Source organism: Prunus dulcis, chromosome 4 (genome assembly GCF_902201215.1).
Source record: "Prunus dulcis chromosome 4, ALMONDv2, whole genome shotgun sequence".
NCBI lineage: Eukaryota > Viridiplantae > Streptophyta > Magnoliopsida > Rosales > Rosaceae > Prunus > Prunus dulcis.
This window is the reverse complement of record NC_047653.1, coordinates 17,209,683-17,226,945: the sequence shown is the minus strand read 5'-3', so window position 1 is coordinate 17,226,945 and position 17,263 is coordinate 17,209,683. Positions and strand designations below refer to the sequence as shown.

Below are 17,263 nucleotides of genomic sequence, written 5' to 3'. Positions count from 1 at the left end.
TGTCAAATTAAATTCTTTTTTTTCTAAGATAAAATATTTAGATAAAATATTTAAACACAAACACCATAAACTTTTATTTTATTTTCCCTTTTTAGATTTTATTTAAAGACTTATAAAGAAAAGAAAAAGAAACAAAATGAAATCACATAATATAAGAAGAAGCCAAAAGCCAAAAAAAGAAAAAAAAAACAGAAGGAAAAAAAAAAGGAAAAACACAATTTGCCCAAAATGAAAGAGAAGAAAATTACAAATTACATTTTACATTAATTATTTCCACCAGTTTAAACGAAGCAGCGCAACCTAATGTAAAGACGTAAATGTAATTTTCTTTGTTTGTTTGTTTGTTTTTTCCTCTCTATACATTTCAGAACAAAACACAGAGAGAGGCAAAAAAAACAACAGAAAGGTATTGAAGAAATGAAGAAAGCGGGAGGGGCAGAGAAGAAAAGGGTGCGAAGGTCATCAGGCGCTATTCAGAACGGCGGCAGAGATTCCAACTCTGATACTCCTCCTAGGGTTTGTTCTCTTTCTCTGATTCTCTCTCATCCTTGATCTAGGGTTTCATCTATGTGAAAAACCCAATTGAATTTTGTATATATCTGGGTAATGCAAATTGCTGATTGATTTGTACTACTTGCAATAATGTGTAGTGAAAAGCACTGGCCTTTTTTGTTGCTCTGCTGGTTTGTTGAAAAGGGTAGGAGAGGAAACTAGTTGAAAGTTTTGAACGTAATGTGTTTAATTGTTTCAGAAATGCAAAATTGTAAATTAGCCTTATAGGGGCATATATTGGAACAATTATGACTACCCATTTGGGGAAATCGTCACTAGGGTTGGGTCTGCTTCAATGTTATCGAAGGTACTTCAGGGTGCAAGAATTGTCATGGAAAGTTGAATCATTTTGTTTTGTAGGGTAGAGCTTTTGAAATGTGTGCGATTTGGTCTGTCCTGATTTTGTGTTTTTGGCATATTTAGCGTAGTGGACAGGCAGGGTTTTCTAATTAGCAACATGGTTTAGCCTAGAAAAAGGAGAAAAAATAAAGTCTACTGGGCAAAGGAAAACAGAATGTAGTAGAGCGGAATAGGCTACTGCAAGATGGATCGCAAGATGGTCAATGATCACTTCCTGTTTCTTGCATGAACAATTGTTAGAATTATTTTACCTAGTGTTGCGTGAGCAATGGAGAGTAATCATAGATTAGAACCAAAAAAAGAAAAGAAATCATAGATGGGCTCTAATTCCAGGAAAGTTCTAAAAGAGAAACTCCGACCAAGTGCTTTCCTTTGATCACTCTCTACATCTTTACTATAAGTTAAAACAATTCGCAGAGGACATTCCTTTGTAATTAATATCTGAGTCTAGTGTGTTTGTATTTTCTACCCAAAGTGGAACTTTTTGAATGTAGGACTTTGAGCCATATCATTGGAGGGAATTGTAAGTGGAGGATTTCAAATTTTGGCATTAGGATTTCTTATTTATCTTTCAGATACTGTAATTTACTCTAAGCTACGATAGAATTGAATTCCTTCAACAGAATAACTTTGTGTTTCTATTATGTTCTTTTGGCCGAACATGCAAAATATTTGACCTAGATTGTCATAGCAAAACATCTAGTCTTCTAGATATCATGCAAAATTGAGTTTCTAGGGTGAAAGAGCCTGAGACTAATTCAAAAACAAATCCGTACATAGCTCACATAATGAGATATTTTGCATTGCAGACTTAGATGGTGTCCTACATGGTGATACTGGCAACGAATTTTAATTTGTTAGTGTGGATGAGTGCTTATGATGCCTTCATCTGTATCACTTGATTATCTCAATCTTAGATAATTATTATTTAGTGGTGGCCATGTTTTGTTTTCTTTTGAATATATATTTTTGGCTTGATGCTTGTTTTTGTCCAATAATGTTTTGGATTTTTTTCTTTCAAGGAAGATATGTTTTGGCCAATTGGTTTGCATTCTTATAGCCTGCTTGTATTTTCCTTGTTTTTCTGTTTGCCATTTGACTTTCTTTCAGAAACAAGCTATCCAGAAGGATGTGTTCCAGTTGTTTGCAGAGAAGGTGAGAGACCATAAGGATTTGGTGTCTAGGTGGGCTGTTCTACAGGAGACACGCGTGGAATATTTCAGGGGGAAGGATTTTGTAAGATTTTTGAGGAATCATCCTGAACTCAAAGATATTCTAGAATCGGATAGAAATCTAGAAGCTGAAGATATTGCCGATGTTTTACTGAGAAAGAATCTTCTAGTTCGCTGTGATCGTGTGGTGAAAACTCTTCGTCCTGGAAAGAAAAAGTTGTCTACATGGCCTGCACATCTGGAGATCTTTCCAGTAAGTTGACCTCTTAATTGCTTTTGAACTAGTAACTTGCTGCCCTTGCAATTAGCAGGCTCTGCCTTCTAGTTTCTCCTTTTCATGTTTGTGACTGACTCCTACTTTTATATTTGATGTTCCGTATATTCTACAATCATGACATTGGACAAGGCTTATATTTGGTGAAAACAGTTTGTATAGTATACTTTAGATTGGACAAGGCTTTCTTTTTGTTTGTTTGGGACCGGTTAAGGTGAATAAATGGGGTTTTTCTGTTTCAGTATATCTGCTTTGTCCATGTGCTCATAGTCTTCATGATCATGCTTAGACTATGTACATTTACTTTATACTTGTATTCATGTGGTGATAATGTTGTGTCCTTTTTACTTCCACCTTAGATATCTATGTTTTTGTTTTATATTGTTTATGTTATATTCATAATTTCTTGAAATGAGATTTTATCTTTTTCACTTTGTATGCATGTGTGAACTAGAATTGTTTTTGTGCTTCTTTGTAAAACTCTGAAACTATGAAGGTGAAATAACTTAATGGTGCCATCCAAAGTGTATGAAACTTATCCTTTGAGTAAGTTTATTAATATTTTAATCCTCTCTTTCTGTGTGCTATGCCTTCTCTTCATGTATTCTTTTAAGCACCACACACCAAATTTAGTAATTCCTTGACTGTCTTTTGCAGGACCAAGTATTTTCTGAGAATGATGCCTTCTTTGCATGGACTTTTGTTAAACGGCGGCCTCTCTGGCAGACGCTTCTCTCATTTTTCTGGCCGGTGGTGACATTGGCAATTTGCTTGTTTCCTGTATATCCCCATCGGTGCAAGCTACTAATACTCTACTCATGTCTCGGGGTCCTGCTACTGTTTCTTTCTCTACTTGTTTGTAAGTTCTGAACTTCCGGGCATGTCTTCGTTGTGAACCGTGAAATTTTTTCATTTAAAAATCTTATTATTTAAAGATGATGTGGATACTAGAGTGAAAAAAAAAAAATAGGTTTATACCTTTCACCCCTTTTTAAAAAGCTGCACTATTTTATCACACTTACTCCTTTGTTATAGCAAAAATTCTGCTCACTAGTCATGTTTTGGACATCCAAATTGGCATTTATATTGGTTAGAGGTTGTTTAACTTATTTAGAAAAGTCAGGCTGTATTAGAGTTAGTGACATGCTTGTACAACTATTCCTGTAGGTTTAATAGGATATGTAGATGTAGTTACGTTTAGTACTTTCTTGCTGAATACTATTTTGTCAATGCATTCAGTTCCTTATTCTTGTGAGAAAATGACTACACCATCATTTAAAGAGTGTCGCTTCTTTAATTCAAGGTAGGCATGAATTTCTGGAATTTTCCTTTTCATTAAATTCTGAATCTAGTAGATTATCCGGGGCACATGGAAAATACTCTTACTTTGTTAGCATTGCTAGAAATATAGCTAGTTATTTTTGAAGGCCCAGGTACTAGCCCAAGGCCAGCAGAGTTCCTTAAGATCAGGGTTGTAACTAAATAGGACATACCACCACCTCTGCATTATGGATTACGCTGTTTGTTGTCCTTTTTACCTTTTGTTTTATGAGGATCAAATTATTGTACGAGGGACTATCTTCTTTTTTTCATTTTTTTTTTTCACCCTCCTCTGTGAAAGATAAGTCAATGCTACTTTTCAATGATCGGCAGAAACTTTTATTTCAGGTTGTCAGCAAGATGCACAGTTGCTAGTTAGCTTGTATTGTTTTTAGGATTCCTTGGCTACCAATGTTTTTTTTCCATTTCTCCATTGCCAAGTATTAGTAAATAATTTGCAGCCTTTTGCTTTCTACAGTCTTATGACACTTACTGTTGAAGAATCTTGCATCTTACAGTTTTCGATGTTCTGTACTGAAAGCTGTCAGACTTGAACTTTTATAAGCTAACAATTTCTTTTATTTGATGTTAGTGTCTAAAGTCAATGTCAATTTACCTTTAAGACTCTGGTGAGTTCTAATTTAAAAGGAATTGGGATAGGGTGGGGATGCCATAGATCCTAGGTTCAAATCTTATTCTTTGTTTAAGTATGGTTGCACACATATTATGAGAGTCCCATAACTACTGCTTACGTTCACAGTTACAGTTATATTTATTATCCGGATTTGCCATCATCTTGGCCTAAAATACTTCAAAATTTCTGTCTTGCAGACTTGCATATCTTTGTATTGATTATCATCTTTCTAGTATTCATTATATGTGCATCTAGAAACCTCAACAATTTTTATTTAGATTTTTGAGTTGACTTCCAGCTTCAGTTGGCTTTTTCTGTGATCTTGTAGTTCCTTTATTTTGTATTAAATCTCAAGATTCCAGAGTTATTTGTGCAAATAATTATTCTTGTAATGCTCCGTTCCCTGTCATATTCAACATAAACATTTATTTATTTATTTATTTTTTGGTTTCATTTTCTTAATTTCCAGTGAGGGGTGCAATATTTGGAGCTCTATACATTATTTTGGGGAAACGAGTTTGGTTTTTCCCCAACATTCTCGCCGAGGAAGCTACTTTGAGAGAATTGTTCCGTTTCTGGCCCCAGAAAGATGAGGAGGAGCGACCAAAGTGGACGACACGAGTTTTCTATGCGGCAGTTGGAGTGCTGGTCATATTGCTACTGAGGCATCATGCTCCTGATGAAGCTGCTAGAGCCAGGTGAGTTCTACTTCTACAAAATATACCATAATGGCACTTGACAGCCTGAGGCTGATCTTCTGGCATGCTATACTACGAGGTTAAAGTCACGTTATTTCTTGGAGGGACAAATTGTGGCTGGCTAAGCATGATGAGATTTTGAAAATTTCAGATCTAGAATAATTTGAATACCTTTTCCCTTTATTTTTGATCTTTTGTTGGGATCCTTAATGCGGATCCTTTGCTTTACGATTGCAACACAATGCTCTGCCTGATTACTTGCCAAACCAGTTCTTTGCTTTTTGGCCTTGCCAAACGTACTAATAATAAACTCTATATTCTTGCAGGTATCAGAAACGTGTATCGAACATAATTGATGATGTTCTTGAGTGGTCTCCAAGATTGGCGCTTTCTGGGATGATGGAGAATCTGCAACCAGTAGTTAATGCGACTGAGGCAAGCAATGCAACTGAGGAAGGTGTGACACCACCTGATGGCATGGGTGCAGAAACTATCAGAGAGCAGGATGAGGCAGAAGTTAGTGAAAATCTAGAGAACACTGATGAAAACCTAGACAATAGTGAGGAAAACCTAGACAATAGCGGTGAACAAAAACATGATATATGATTATAACTTACGCAATACCTAAAGAACACATCGCATTCTCTTTACCCTTTGCCTTTAAATTCGAGTGTAAAACAATGTATCAGACAATAAAGCAGTTAGTTACAAAATTGTGCTCTTTTTGTCGGATTTATAAAGGTCCATTAAGAATCTCTGTGAGAAAAATTTATAAAGTTTAGTAGTTGACTCCTTTGCAGATTGCAAAGCATGTGTACACTGGTACTATTGAGATAGAAAACTAAGAGTATTATTTTTCTATTTCCAAAACTTTTCTTACATTTTTCTTATAATAAATTCAAAATAATCTGAGTTGGTTGAAAAGTCTAAAATTATAAAAATGATTCTATGAAATAGGTCTTGTTTTTTATATATTCCGAGTTTCTTATTTTTTATATATTGCGTGTACACCAGCTGCTTGATGTACCTTTCGTTATATGCAATTTAGCCTACCATTATAACAGGGTAGCCAATCATGACTCGATTTTAATACTAATCTAAAATCGGATCTGATTACATTTGAACTTCGCTGAAGTCTGCACATGCCTCAAGCATGCAGGAGAATAATCCACAATGAAAACAAAAGAAACTCCAATTTGTCGCCAACCGCACAACTCAAATTCAAGGTGACAAACACAATACACACGATGGTTTATACATTAAACTAGAGTACTATCCGTTTAAATTTCAGGTTTCCATATGTACTTCAAATTACTGAAAACTACTCTGTACATCAGGCAAAAATAGGAAGGATGTAATGAACTGAAGCATCAAAGGACTTCACAGAATCCAAATGGCCCATTCATATCACTCTCCTTCCATTCATCTATGCCACAAGCACAAGAACAAAGCCAAGAATGAATTGCCGCCCGGCAAACACATTGCCAAAGATATAACCAGGGGACTGACCCTTTTTCTGTTATAAGGGTCCAATCCTCCATCTTGGCATCCACCTCCCAGAGGTTCACTGGATGGCAAGACGCCTCTGTGAGGCCTGATTCGAAGAAATACTTCCCCGTTGCTGGCCTGTACAATCTCCTTCTTCCCCTCTCTTGCCCGAGTATGAAGGATACATCGAAGCCTGCAAGCCACCATGAGTCTGGAAGCAGCCACTGCCATTTGCATAATTGTGACCTGGGTACGCGTCATGTACTTGGGATCCTCTTCCTTCTTGCTGACTATTGGAGGAATTCCATGTTTCGGCAGAATCTGAGGGAAAGGGTTCTGAACCTGATGAACTGCCAGATTGTGACGAGTGGGCTGGACCAGAGCCTGTGCCCTTTTCTTGGCCAGTGCTGTTTGATTTATCACCATTAGTTTTCTTTGCAAAACGTCCTCCAGTACCTCTCGCCCTTCTCATAGCATGTTGATGTCGTGATTCATGAAGATATGGCTGTAGAAAATGAGAATTAATAAGTTACCAAAGTCAGCTAGGCTCACAGATACATTCATACTTAATATAAATACCAACACTAACAATTTGAGTTGGAATTCGTTAACTGAAGTATCATCACACCCACACACACACATATATATATATATATATACATATATGTATATATTATATACAACTCATCTCCCCAAAAAAACCAAATCTACAACTGTTTATCCTCTGCCTCTTACAACAAACATCCTATGGCTATTGTAAACAGTAATCTCACAAGAAGCCGATTAGACAAACACGGTTACTAAAATGTTACCAAATATCAATAACACAATCGTTGAACTACTTCATAGTAAACTCAATTGTAATCAACACTAAAATGTATATTTATCCATGTTACGTGATTATAAAATCAATTATAATCAACACTAAGGGATAAAATTTGTGCATGCAAATCTTTGATTGGTAAGAGAGAGAGTAGAAAGTCAAATAAGTTCATGGAAGCAATAGAGACTAGAAAGTGCGCAAGTCAAATAAGTTGTTCCTGATATGGAGGGTATATCAAAGCCCAAAAACTCATATGTACACCAACTTTGTAAGTTTCCATGATATGCTCACAAGTGAGCACATCACAATATTGGAACCCACTTCTTAAGCACGTCGCAGTGTGTAAGCCGACAATTTTCAAAGCTCATTGCACAAGATCAGAAGTCTTCAATTAAATTGTGATTATGTCAAAGTCAATACTTCCTATTAGCCAGAGAGAACAGACTCTATGAATGTCTTATTAAAAGTGAGGTACACAGTCTGAAGAGGTGGGATTAGAAGTAGAAATATAGGCGTGTGAGCACAACGACTCATACATATATCATATTCACATCACATATATGAAATAAAACATGTATATTATAGCGTTAAAGGCTTTGTGTCTGCAAGTTAAATTTCTACCTTCCTGACTTTAATTAGCTTCCTTTCAAGTTCCGCTTTTGCACGTGCCTGTCTTCGCCTTAGAATCCCTTGGTATTGTTTTGCATTCACATACACAGGCTCCTGTGTCATCTCAAGAGGCAATGGCATTCTAGCATGTGGCATTCCAAGAAAAGGAGGATAGCCCTAACCAATTGAAACAGATGTTCAGCATTACGTACATATCAAGATATTTGCTACTGTTCACCTTCCAAATCCACCCCAGAATAAGTTCATATCATACCAAAGAAACACAACTTGAAAGGGCTGAAAATTATAACTAATCTTTTTTTATCACCAGCACCACCGTGATGTACGACAACATAAGGTGATCTTTTGATGTATGACTACACAAGGTGATCTTTTGCCCAGGACTGTGGCAGGCTTTATTTCAGTGGTCAAAAAAGTTCAGGAAAAAAAACAGATTTAGGCCTGCTGTAATCTTAGACAAATTGGAGAGATACAGAAATAAAAGGGAAAGTGCAGATGGAGATATCAAGGCACCAAGCCTTTCAACAACACTTCATTTCTTTTATCCAAAATCTGATTTGCTTTAGAATTGCAGTCTTCAAACATTAATCCCATAGACTCCAAGAAATACCCAGACTTGTAATAGATACTAGAAACTCAAGAAATAGTAGGAGACCGTAAGCAAACTTAGACATTCAGTATTTCCAAGACCCAAACTAAGCCGATTCTTAATAACAGACGTCACTAACTCTTCAATTGACCTTTAAACCTAGTAATTTTATAGTTTTACCAATTCAACTCTTGTATGATGGATATTTCTCTTTAGATAAAAAGGTTTTAAAATTGGATTTCTGCCAACAGGCTTTGGGCTTTCAAAGAAGATCGATATCTTGGCAAGTTGTTGCTAGTGCTTCACTCCCACCATATTATCATCATTATCATTTTCCTATAAAGTAAGATGTAAAAACATGCAACATATAGACAATGTGGGATTTGGTTTATAAGGATAATGGAATACCAAACCGTAGAAGTAGTAATAAGTAAATACTAGCTACAAAGATAAATTAAGAAAAACCACTAGTATCCTATCAGTAATATTTTAAACTTAAAGCTTCAAATTCAAACCCCGAAAGACCATTACACTATGAGAAGACTGTACCAAAACTTAGATTTCAGCTACTAATAACAGAATACAGCAACTTCAAAGGAAAAATTATCCTTTCCTCATTTACCCAATCAGACCAAATAATTTCCCCATCCAAAATTTTAACTGGATAGGATCATAGGTGACCTAAGTTACAAGTCCCGATAAACCTCAACTACCCATCCCCCTTTCACTACCATCACAAATATGATATAACATCGTTGATATTTTTGTTTTGATAAGAAACAATAAAGGGAATTTAAATACTCCTACCAACAACCACCTTGAAGTTGTTTAGAGATATAAAATAGAAATATAATTATTGTTTAGAGAGTGGATAAGGGAAGTATGATATCTGCATAAACTCTAAAATTGCATCACTGCGCAAAAGATAATATCATACAAATCCAACATTGCATGTAGAGTTCTATTACACTCAAGGATATTACTGTTTAACATACCAAAGGCTGATGTCCATAAGCCGCCATCATTCCCGCATAATAAGGATCCTGATAAGGATTTGAAGCACAAGCCTACAAAACAAATGCGGGAAAGGTAGGAATCTTACATTCCAAAATCAAGCAGGTATGAGTGCCCACTTTTAAATTAAAAATTACAGAACCTTGTTCAATATTTAACGAACTATCAACGGAGTTGCAGCATGCAGGGGGCAATAAATCTTGGAACAAAGTAAAATGAACTTACAATAGAGTGACCAACAAGCTCAAGCTGTGGCGGTTGCGCAAGGCAATCATCACGAACTGTAGGTACAGTAGATCCAACATGCGGCACATTTTGGCGCTCTTGCCCATCATTGCCAGCTGAAGTTGAAATAAAATATTAAAACGTGAAACCAACAAAGAGGTGAAAAAACATTTATACCAAATCACCAGATATTGTAGGAATTGTCACCTGATCTTGGAGACGTAATCTGTGACTCTTTGGTGGCATCATCATCATCATCTTCATTAGGCTCATCATTGGACAATGATCGATCGTCATTGGACTCCGAACCACCATTTGGGCATTCTAACGAAGATGAGTTGGATGCATTCCTCCCTGTAACGGCTGGGGAGATGGGGTTATAGCCAACACCCCGCCACCACGGTTCTGAATAAACACTGTTTGGTGGGATGGTATGATGATCAGCATGAAGTCGATTTTCAGTTTCAGACTTTGACTGCATGCCTCAAATATCTTTCGATAGACACCAACACTAAGTTCTATATACAAGAGAAAACAAAAAAACAAAAATCCAAGTCAGTGATTAAAATATGAGAGTTCCTCTTAATGTATAAGAAACATGCAGCCACAGAAAAGACCACAATGGACGGAAATTAAAAATAAAGTTACCAAACATTTATACCAAAATCTCCTCTTTCCCCCTCTTGAGAGCACAATCAAACTCTGACCCGAGAAACAGTCAAATTCCACAAAACCGAAAGATACCCAAAACACAATTCCATGCCATAACCACATAGACAGAGAGAACCAAATCATAATCCCTAAAAAATCAATACATTCCACACAAAAAACCCCCAATTCTTGAAACCCTAGAAATCAACCACACAAATAAATTCAAATTTTATAATCGAAAAGTCAAAATTCGAATTTTTTAAAATCAAACAAAATCTTAGAGGGACTTACTTGCCGAGAGAAAAAGCCAATCACAAATAAAAACCCTAGATTTTGGGCCTCGGAATCTCACAATTTCTCTGCAATTCCATATAATCTCACAGTATATAACTGTACTAGAAGAGCTCCCCTATTTAAATTCCACATCCAAGGTTATGATTTCATCACCCACCTCGGGACCCACTTAATTGCTCTAGAAATTTTATTTTGGGACACGTAGACACTACTGAACCGCGAACTTGTTAGACCGGTTTTTTGGTACGCTAGAGTTTTCTCAAGGAGAGGAGAGCTGGAGAGTGTGAGAACCGGTTCCCGGTTGTAAAAGTGACGGTATGGAATGGGTTGGGGCCCACCAGGGGTGAGGTTATCACAGAAAATCTTACCAGAAAAACATAAACAAATGAAAAATATTAGACGGCCCACGTGACCCGTACCCGAAGGGCAAAGACGGGGGAACGCGTGGCGTAATGGTGGGGACCACAGCGCTGGTACAACGCCAGCAGCGTTAGCCACGTGTCCTTTAAAATTTGACGTTTTCTGGGAAGAGTATGAAGGCAACCAGGGAGCTGTTCTGGCTTACCCGTGGGTGAGGATTGTGAGTTCCACAGCCAATGAACAATTAAGCTTTGGCATGAGTCATCACTTCAACCAGAAAAAAAGGTAAATGGAATTTCGAATGGGCCAGGTTAGGTCCATCTTTGGCCCAGACCGTAATTAGTCAAAATTCAATTTGTGGGTCCAAATCCATTTGGACTCAATGGATCATTGGGTCGAATACGTCCGAAAACTAACCTAGTATGATTTTTGAGGTTGGGCCCAAAACGGGCTTGGGCTAAAATTGCTGGCTCAAGTCTATAAATAAGGTTGTTTTGGTCTTCTTCTTTTTTGTCGATTTTTTGTTTGGGTCTATTAGTGAGCTTTTTGATGTTTTTAATTAGGGTTCAAAATGTATTCACAATTGCAAAATAATGTAGTGAAACCAGAATTTGCATGCATTACATTATGAAGATGAATATTGGATGGTTATTAAATTAACAAAAGAAAAACAAAATGAAATTAGGAACCCCAAATTTAAATAAATAAATAAATAATTGCATGGGGTCCGGGGCCCCGACTATTCCAAAGCAACGAATTTAAACCCTAATTTAAACAGTACGTCATTTAACTTAATAGTCCAAGTTAAAAAGTTAATTAACTGGTTAGTGGTATTTCTCTTTTTACTTTGTTAGAAATACTCCAAGTTTAAATCACCCTTTTTCTCATTAAAGAAAACGAAAACTGAAAATTTTACAACAATACGTTATTAACTTCATGAACAAATTGTGTAAGATAAAACCAGGCTCGTGCTCCTAAACTAAGTGGTGACATGATCTATGTGATGTGAGGCAAGCTAATAATACAAAGGTTGCAAATCATTGAAGTTTCATGAGCAGCTGTTACGGTCAAGTATAAAGTTGGAGTGCTAAATTTTATGTTGCTTTGGTCTAAAGGTCCAGAGCAATCTTAGGTTACTTTGTGTTGCTTTGATCTCTTTTCTAAATAAATTCTAGTTGGGGGCAAGCATCGGCCCCCTCCCCGTGCTTTGCTCTTTATTACATGGCCTAAGCAAAGTTAAGACAAAAGATTGATGGCACAAATTTTAGCAAATGATCTTTATAAGGATATATTTTGGTTCATTTCTGTATTTTGTTTAGTATTTTTATGTCATAATTTACAGGTTTATGATGTTCGGCATGTGTTTTATAAAACGAATATGGTCGCTGGTGCTCTCGCTAATTTGAGTCATCATCAACAAAATCTTTGTATTTGGTTCATAATATTCCAAATGTGATCAATGACACACCTAGGAATTTTTCCACGGAGATGCAATTTTTAAAGACTAAAATCTCAAAAAAGAAGAAGATAGACAACTAAAAAACAACCCGCGTTTAACAAATCAATATTAAATTACTAATTAAATAAAAAATAAAAAAAATAATTAATTGTACGTCGCGCAGCTGCCTCCTCCTCGAGTTTGCTATTGATCTTACTAATACAGAGATAGCTAAAAAAAAAATATTATTAAAAACAATGAATAAACAAAATTGGTGTTTGCTCAAGAAGAAAAAAAATATGCATCTGACTTACTTTGGATTGGGTACTCAAGAAAGAAAAAAAAAATGCAGGATTCTTGTGATGCACGCACACTTTGATAAAATTAGGTGATGTTAAATTGGACTTTAATAAAGAGAATTCTCAATCCCACTTAAATAAAGAACTGTGCAAGCCCAAGCCTTATTAAAGGCCAATTAAATAAAGAGAACTCTCAATCCCACTTAAATAAAGAATTATAGAGGCCCTACTAAAAGCCCACGAAATGGTAGGTTTCCTGGTTTTTTTTATTTTTTTTATTTTTATAAAGTCTAGTCCAAAACGACGTCGTTTTGGCCATGAATTTTTTTTATTTTAATTTAAAGCCAATGGTAAGCAAAACGCGCAGAAAGACAAGTTCTCTTAGGCATTTAGTCGAACACCTACACTGCAACTCCATGGCTGAGCAGAGGTACAATATGCAACACCTTTAATGATTTTTCCGGCAAAAGAAGTTAAACTACACCTCCTTATACCTTAATAGGTCTGCCACTGAATATAATGACTATGTGAGACTGTTATTTGATTAAAGGAATCTAATTCCTCAGGGATTCTCTTTGTCATTTTTCTTTTGTACTTAAAAAAAGAAAAGAGAAGGGGACTATAATGTCCATAAACTTAATAGTTATTGGCAAACAAAAATATATTACCTAGGAATTAACAAAAGCAACGTTAAAAATAATATATATAAAAACATTGTAAAAAGGCAACCTTAATTACTTCCCGACCATTAGAGTGTAACTGTGTAAGTACTCTTCTCAGATTTCTATAATTATCAACAAAGTGCTTGAATAAGCGTCGGCCCGCCCTCCATATGCTTTGCTTAGGACAAGGTTAGACAAAAGATGGCACAAATTTTAGCAGAGTCTTTTGGGTACATTTCAATTGTGCATATTCTTTAATTTGCACCATGCTTTTTATTTTTTATGGCATGCATGGGTTTGGGCACCAAGTTTCATTTTCTCACTCTCTTTTCGTAACAGTATCAATCAAAAAAGTAGAATTAGAGAGAGTCAAATAAGATTTTCATTATATGTTCTCTGAATATATGAGAATGAGAATGGAAAAGATTCAGTTTTGCAAAAAAACAAATATTCACCCGAAAATTATCCTATACTCTTTTTATGTAAAGGATTCAAAGAGTGCATGATGACTTTTTTCGAGTGCCTAAAAACTGAACTCATGATGACTTTTTTGCGTTCTAAACTGTTTAATCTTGTAGAATTGTGTTGGAGCGCTCGATAAAACTTATATTAGAGTACATATGTCACAAGCTAACAAGCCTATGCAATTCGTATATGTATCATCCTCAAGAGTGTGTATTAGCATCAACCACTGCAAACTGTTGTATTATGAAGAAAATATCCTACAGTCAAATCCTTCCCTGCAAATAAAAGTTAGAATTTTATAGGAAGCTCCCATTCTTAAACCTAGCTATTGGTAGACATAACCTATGTGAAGAAAGCTAATAATACAAAGTTTGCAGTACAAATGATTGAAATTTCATGAGCTGTTGCAGTTAAGTAAAGTTGAGTGCTAAATTTCATGTTGCTTTGGTCTAAAGGTCCAAAGTAATCTAGGTTACTTTGTATTGCTTTGATCTCTTTTCCAAATCCATATTGGCCCCCTCTCCATGCTTTGCTTTGTACAAGGCCCAAGCAAAGTTAAACCAAAGATCGGTTGCACAAAATTTATTAGAAAATCTTTTTTGTCGGGATATATTCTAATTAATTTGTGCAATGGTTCCTACATCAATCGAGAAAATTAGTAGTAAACAAAAAATGATTTTGTTTTTAATATATTAGATTACTATGTTGTTATGCATTTTAATATATTATATGACAACATATATAGTATATATTTGTCTGTACCTTGTAATTTTTCTTGCTCAGTATGTATTTGTCTATCCTGTATTGCAATTGTGACCTTCTATTGCTCAATTTTTAATTTTATTTTATTCTATATATATATATATATAGATGTTCATACTTGTTTCAATTTAAATTTAATCAAATATATATGTGTTTTTTCATTATCAAAAGATTTTCAAAAGAATCAAAGCTTGAGTTAGTGGATGAATGATTTTTTGGTTGCATATATTGAGAAATAGTACAGATGACAAAACTATCATACAACGATTTCAAAATACGAAATTCGTCGAGAACAATTATAATTGTAATGAGTATGCGGTATGATTTTTAGTATATATTGGAATCAACAAAAGCAAACATTAGTTCCCCACCATTACAATATAAACTCTTTTGAGATTCTTATAATTATCAACAAAGGGTTTAAACAAGAATCGGGCCGACCTCTAAATGCTTTGCTTTGTACAAGTTTAGACAAAAGATGGCACAAATTTTAGCACATGGTCTTTATACCATTTTGATTTGTGCATATTCTTTTCTTTGCACCATGCTTTACAACCTGCATGGGGTTGCATTTGCACCATGATTCATTTTCTTATTCTCTTTCAGGACATCCAGTTAACATTATTATTATTATTGGCATTTTATTTGATTTAATTTAATATATAATTTCCCCCATTAAGAAATTGGTTGATGCTTGAAGCCCAGGAAGGGGTATTCTTTATAAACCTCGGCCCACCAACTGGCAGATTCTGTCCGCCCCATAAAAACATAATGGGTTTATTTTTAGCCTTTTAATATGCATCCCTTTTAAGTTAACCAAAGCATAGGATCCTCTTTAATTGGATTCCCTTAATCCATATACTTTCACAAACAAGTCCAAACAAGAATATAAAAAAATTTGCATGGTTTTTACTGGTCATGCATTTTTTACTATCCATTCGTTTTTTCCTGTTTGTTTACAATAGTATCTGCACAGTAATAACGTGTCTACACGACGATAAAACCTAAATTTATTTAATATATATACCAATCTCCTACCCACAACTCTCTCTATTTACATTTTTTTTTTACATTGGAATGAATAAAAACATTAACTTGTTCAAACTGTAACTCATTTCCCTTCCCTCATTTTGGGGTGCAAGTAAATGAACCAAGCGAACAATAACATGCTAAAACTCAGCTTGAATAAAGCTCATAGAGTTGTTCTCAAAAGCTCATAAAGTTGTGCTCAAGCTCAGCTTGAATGAGATTTTTCAAGTTCGAGCTCGAGCTTATGGTTAGCAAAAAAAAGAGAATAATTGGAAAATAGCATTCCAATATTATTATAGTAGTAAATTGTACAATTTCAATCTAGAACTCTTGTAGGTAATAATTTGGAGCCTATTTGGAGAGAAAATTCTAAAATTAGCCACTTGTCATTTTCTAATTGGTTCTTAGAGTGTTATATTAAAATTTTGCAATTTAGAGCCTATTTGGAGAGAAAAATCCAAAACTCTCCTTTCCTGACTTTGGCCAAAAAAAAAATATATATATATACTGTCACAAATAGAGACAAACACTGGTGGAACCATTAAGGGTCCAGTAAAGGCACTTGCCTTCACTCAATCATGTTCTTTACCAAATAAGGTGCCAAATTTTCATGAAATTTTGTGTTGGATGGGGGCAAGTTGTTTGATAAAATTCCTCAAAGAAAATTAGGGTAAGGGGGCATAATTTCCTCCTCTGCCTATGTTATTCTTATTGTTCTTTAGACACTCTCTTCTCATTCTTCTCATTGTGTCGTATAATAGATGAATTAGGTAGAAAATATAGAATTTGTGTTATCTAATTTGTGCATGATATGTCTATATGACAAGTGTTTTTTTATTCAACATTTAAAAGTTGATCGATTTTCTACTATTAGTAGTCGTGTTTTCTTACTTCTGAAAAGAAAATTCCTGAATCAAATTGAGACAATATCTGTAAATTATCTAATTTGTAATGACAACTGCATGAGAGTGGACCCAGCTATATTAACGGAGGAAATGAAACTAGCAGGCAAGTAAGGAGTTGAAGGAAGAATATTATTTACTGTTACCTGTATAACTAGTTTGACCCAAAAGTTAAAGAAGTAGTTTTATCTCCCTTGTGAAAGAAGAAGTGGGGCAACCTCGGATTCTAGAAAAAGTTGGCCAAAGTTAATAATTTAACATTTTACTTTTTATAATGAAGAAAACTAAAGTCAGTGTTTGATATACGCATCATTGGATTTGAAAGAGAACCTGGGGAGAGAGAGAGAGAGAGAGAGAGAGAGACAAACACACACATCAATCCAAATGCAATTTCTGTATAAAAATAAGTAATTAAATTAAAATAATGAAGGGGGGCCATATAATCCATCTTTTTGGTTCCTCATTCCAAGGTCTTCCTGCCTCCTCCCTCCCACTCCCTTTCTCCTTACCTCTGTCAAAATCCACACGTACGACTTTATTCCATTTTTCACTTTTAAGAGAGTAAAAAAGAAAAAATTAATCAATTTTCCACCCTACATCACTGTCTCTGTCTCCCCTCTCT

The 17,263-nt window shown here is 35.2% G+C and overlaps 2 protein-coding genes across 3 annotated transcripts; one reads left to right on the top strand and one right to left on the bottom strand.

Annotated features, from left to right (window-relative positions):
- The first annotated feature begins 350 nt into the window (after positions 1–350).
- Positions 351–5,818, top strand: LOC117623836. The gene is made up of 5 exons (XM_034354836.1): positions 351–516; positions 2,023–2,337; positions 3,016–3,217; positions 4,782–5,010; positions 5,337–5,818. The coding sequence occupies exons 1-5, from the start codon at positions 418–420 to the stop codon at positions 5,614–5,616; spliced, it is 1,125 nt and encodes a 374-aa protein (XP_034210727.1). The 5' UTR covers positions 351–417; the 3' UTR covers positions 5,617–5,818.
- A 368-nt stretch (positions 5,819–6,186) lies between these two features.
- On the bottom strand, positions 6,187–10,855 carry LOC117623837 (nuclear transcription factor Y subunit A-1). 2 transcript variants are annotated; one of them, XM_034354837.1, is made up of 6 exons: positions 10,722–10,855; positions 9,987–10,297; positions 9,780–9,895; positions 9,536–9,607; positions 7,943–8,107; positions 6,187–7,003 (listed from the first exon to the last, which is right to left on the bottom strand). In XM_034354837.1, the coding sequence occupies exons 2-6, from the start codon at positions 10,258–10,260 to the stop codon at positions 6,575–6,577; spliced, it is 1,056 nt and encodes a 351-aa protein (XP_034210728.1). In that variant the 5' UTR covers positions 10,261–10,297; positions 10,722–10,855; the 3' UTR covers positions 6,187–6,574. The 2 variants fall into 2 exon arrangements, with proteins under 2 accessions (XP_034210728.1, XP_034210729.1); XM_034354838.1 differs by lacking the exon at positions 10,722–10,855 and adding an exon at positions 10,441–10,609 and having other exon boundaries at positions 6,575–7,003.
- Positions 10,856–17,263: the final 6,408 nt, after the last annotated feature.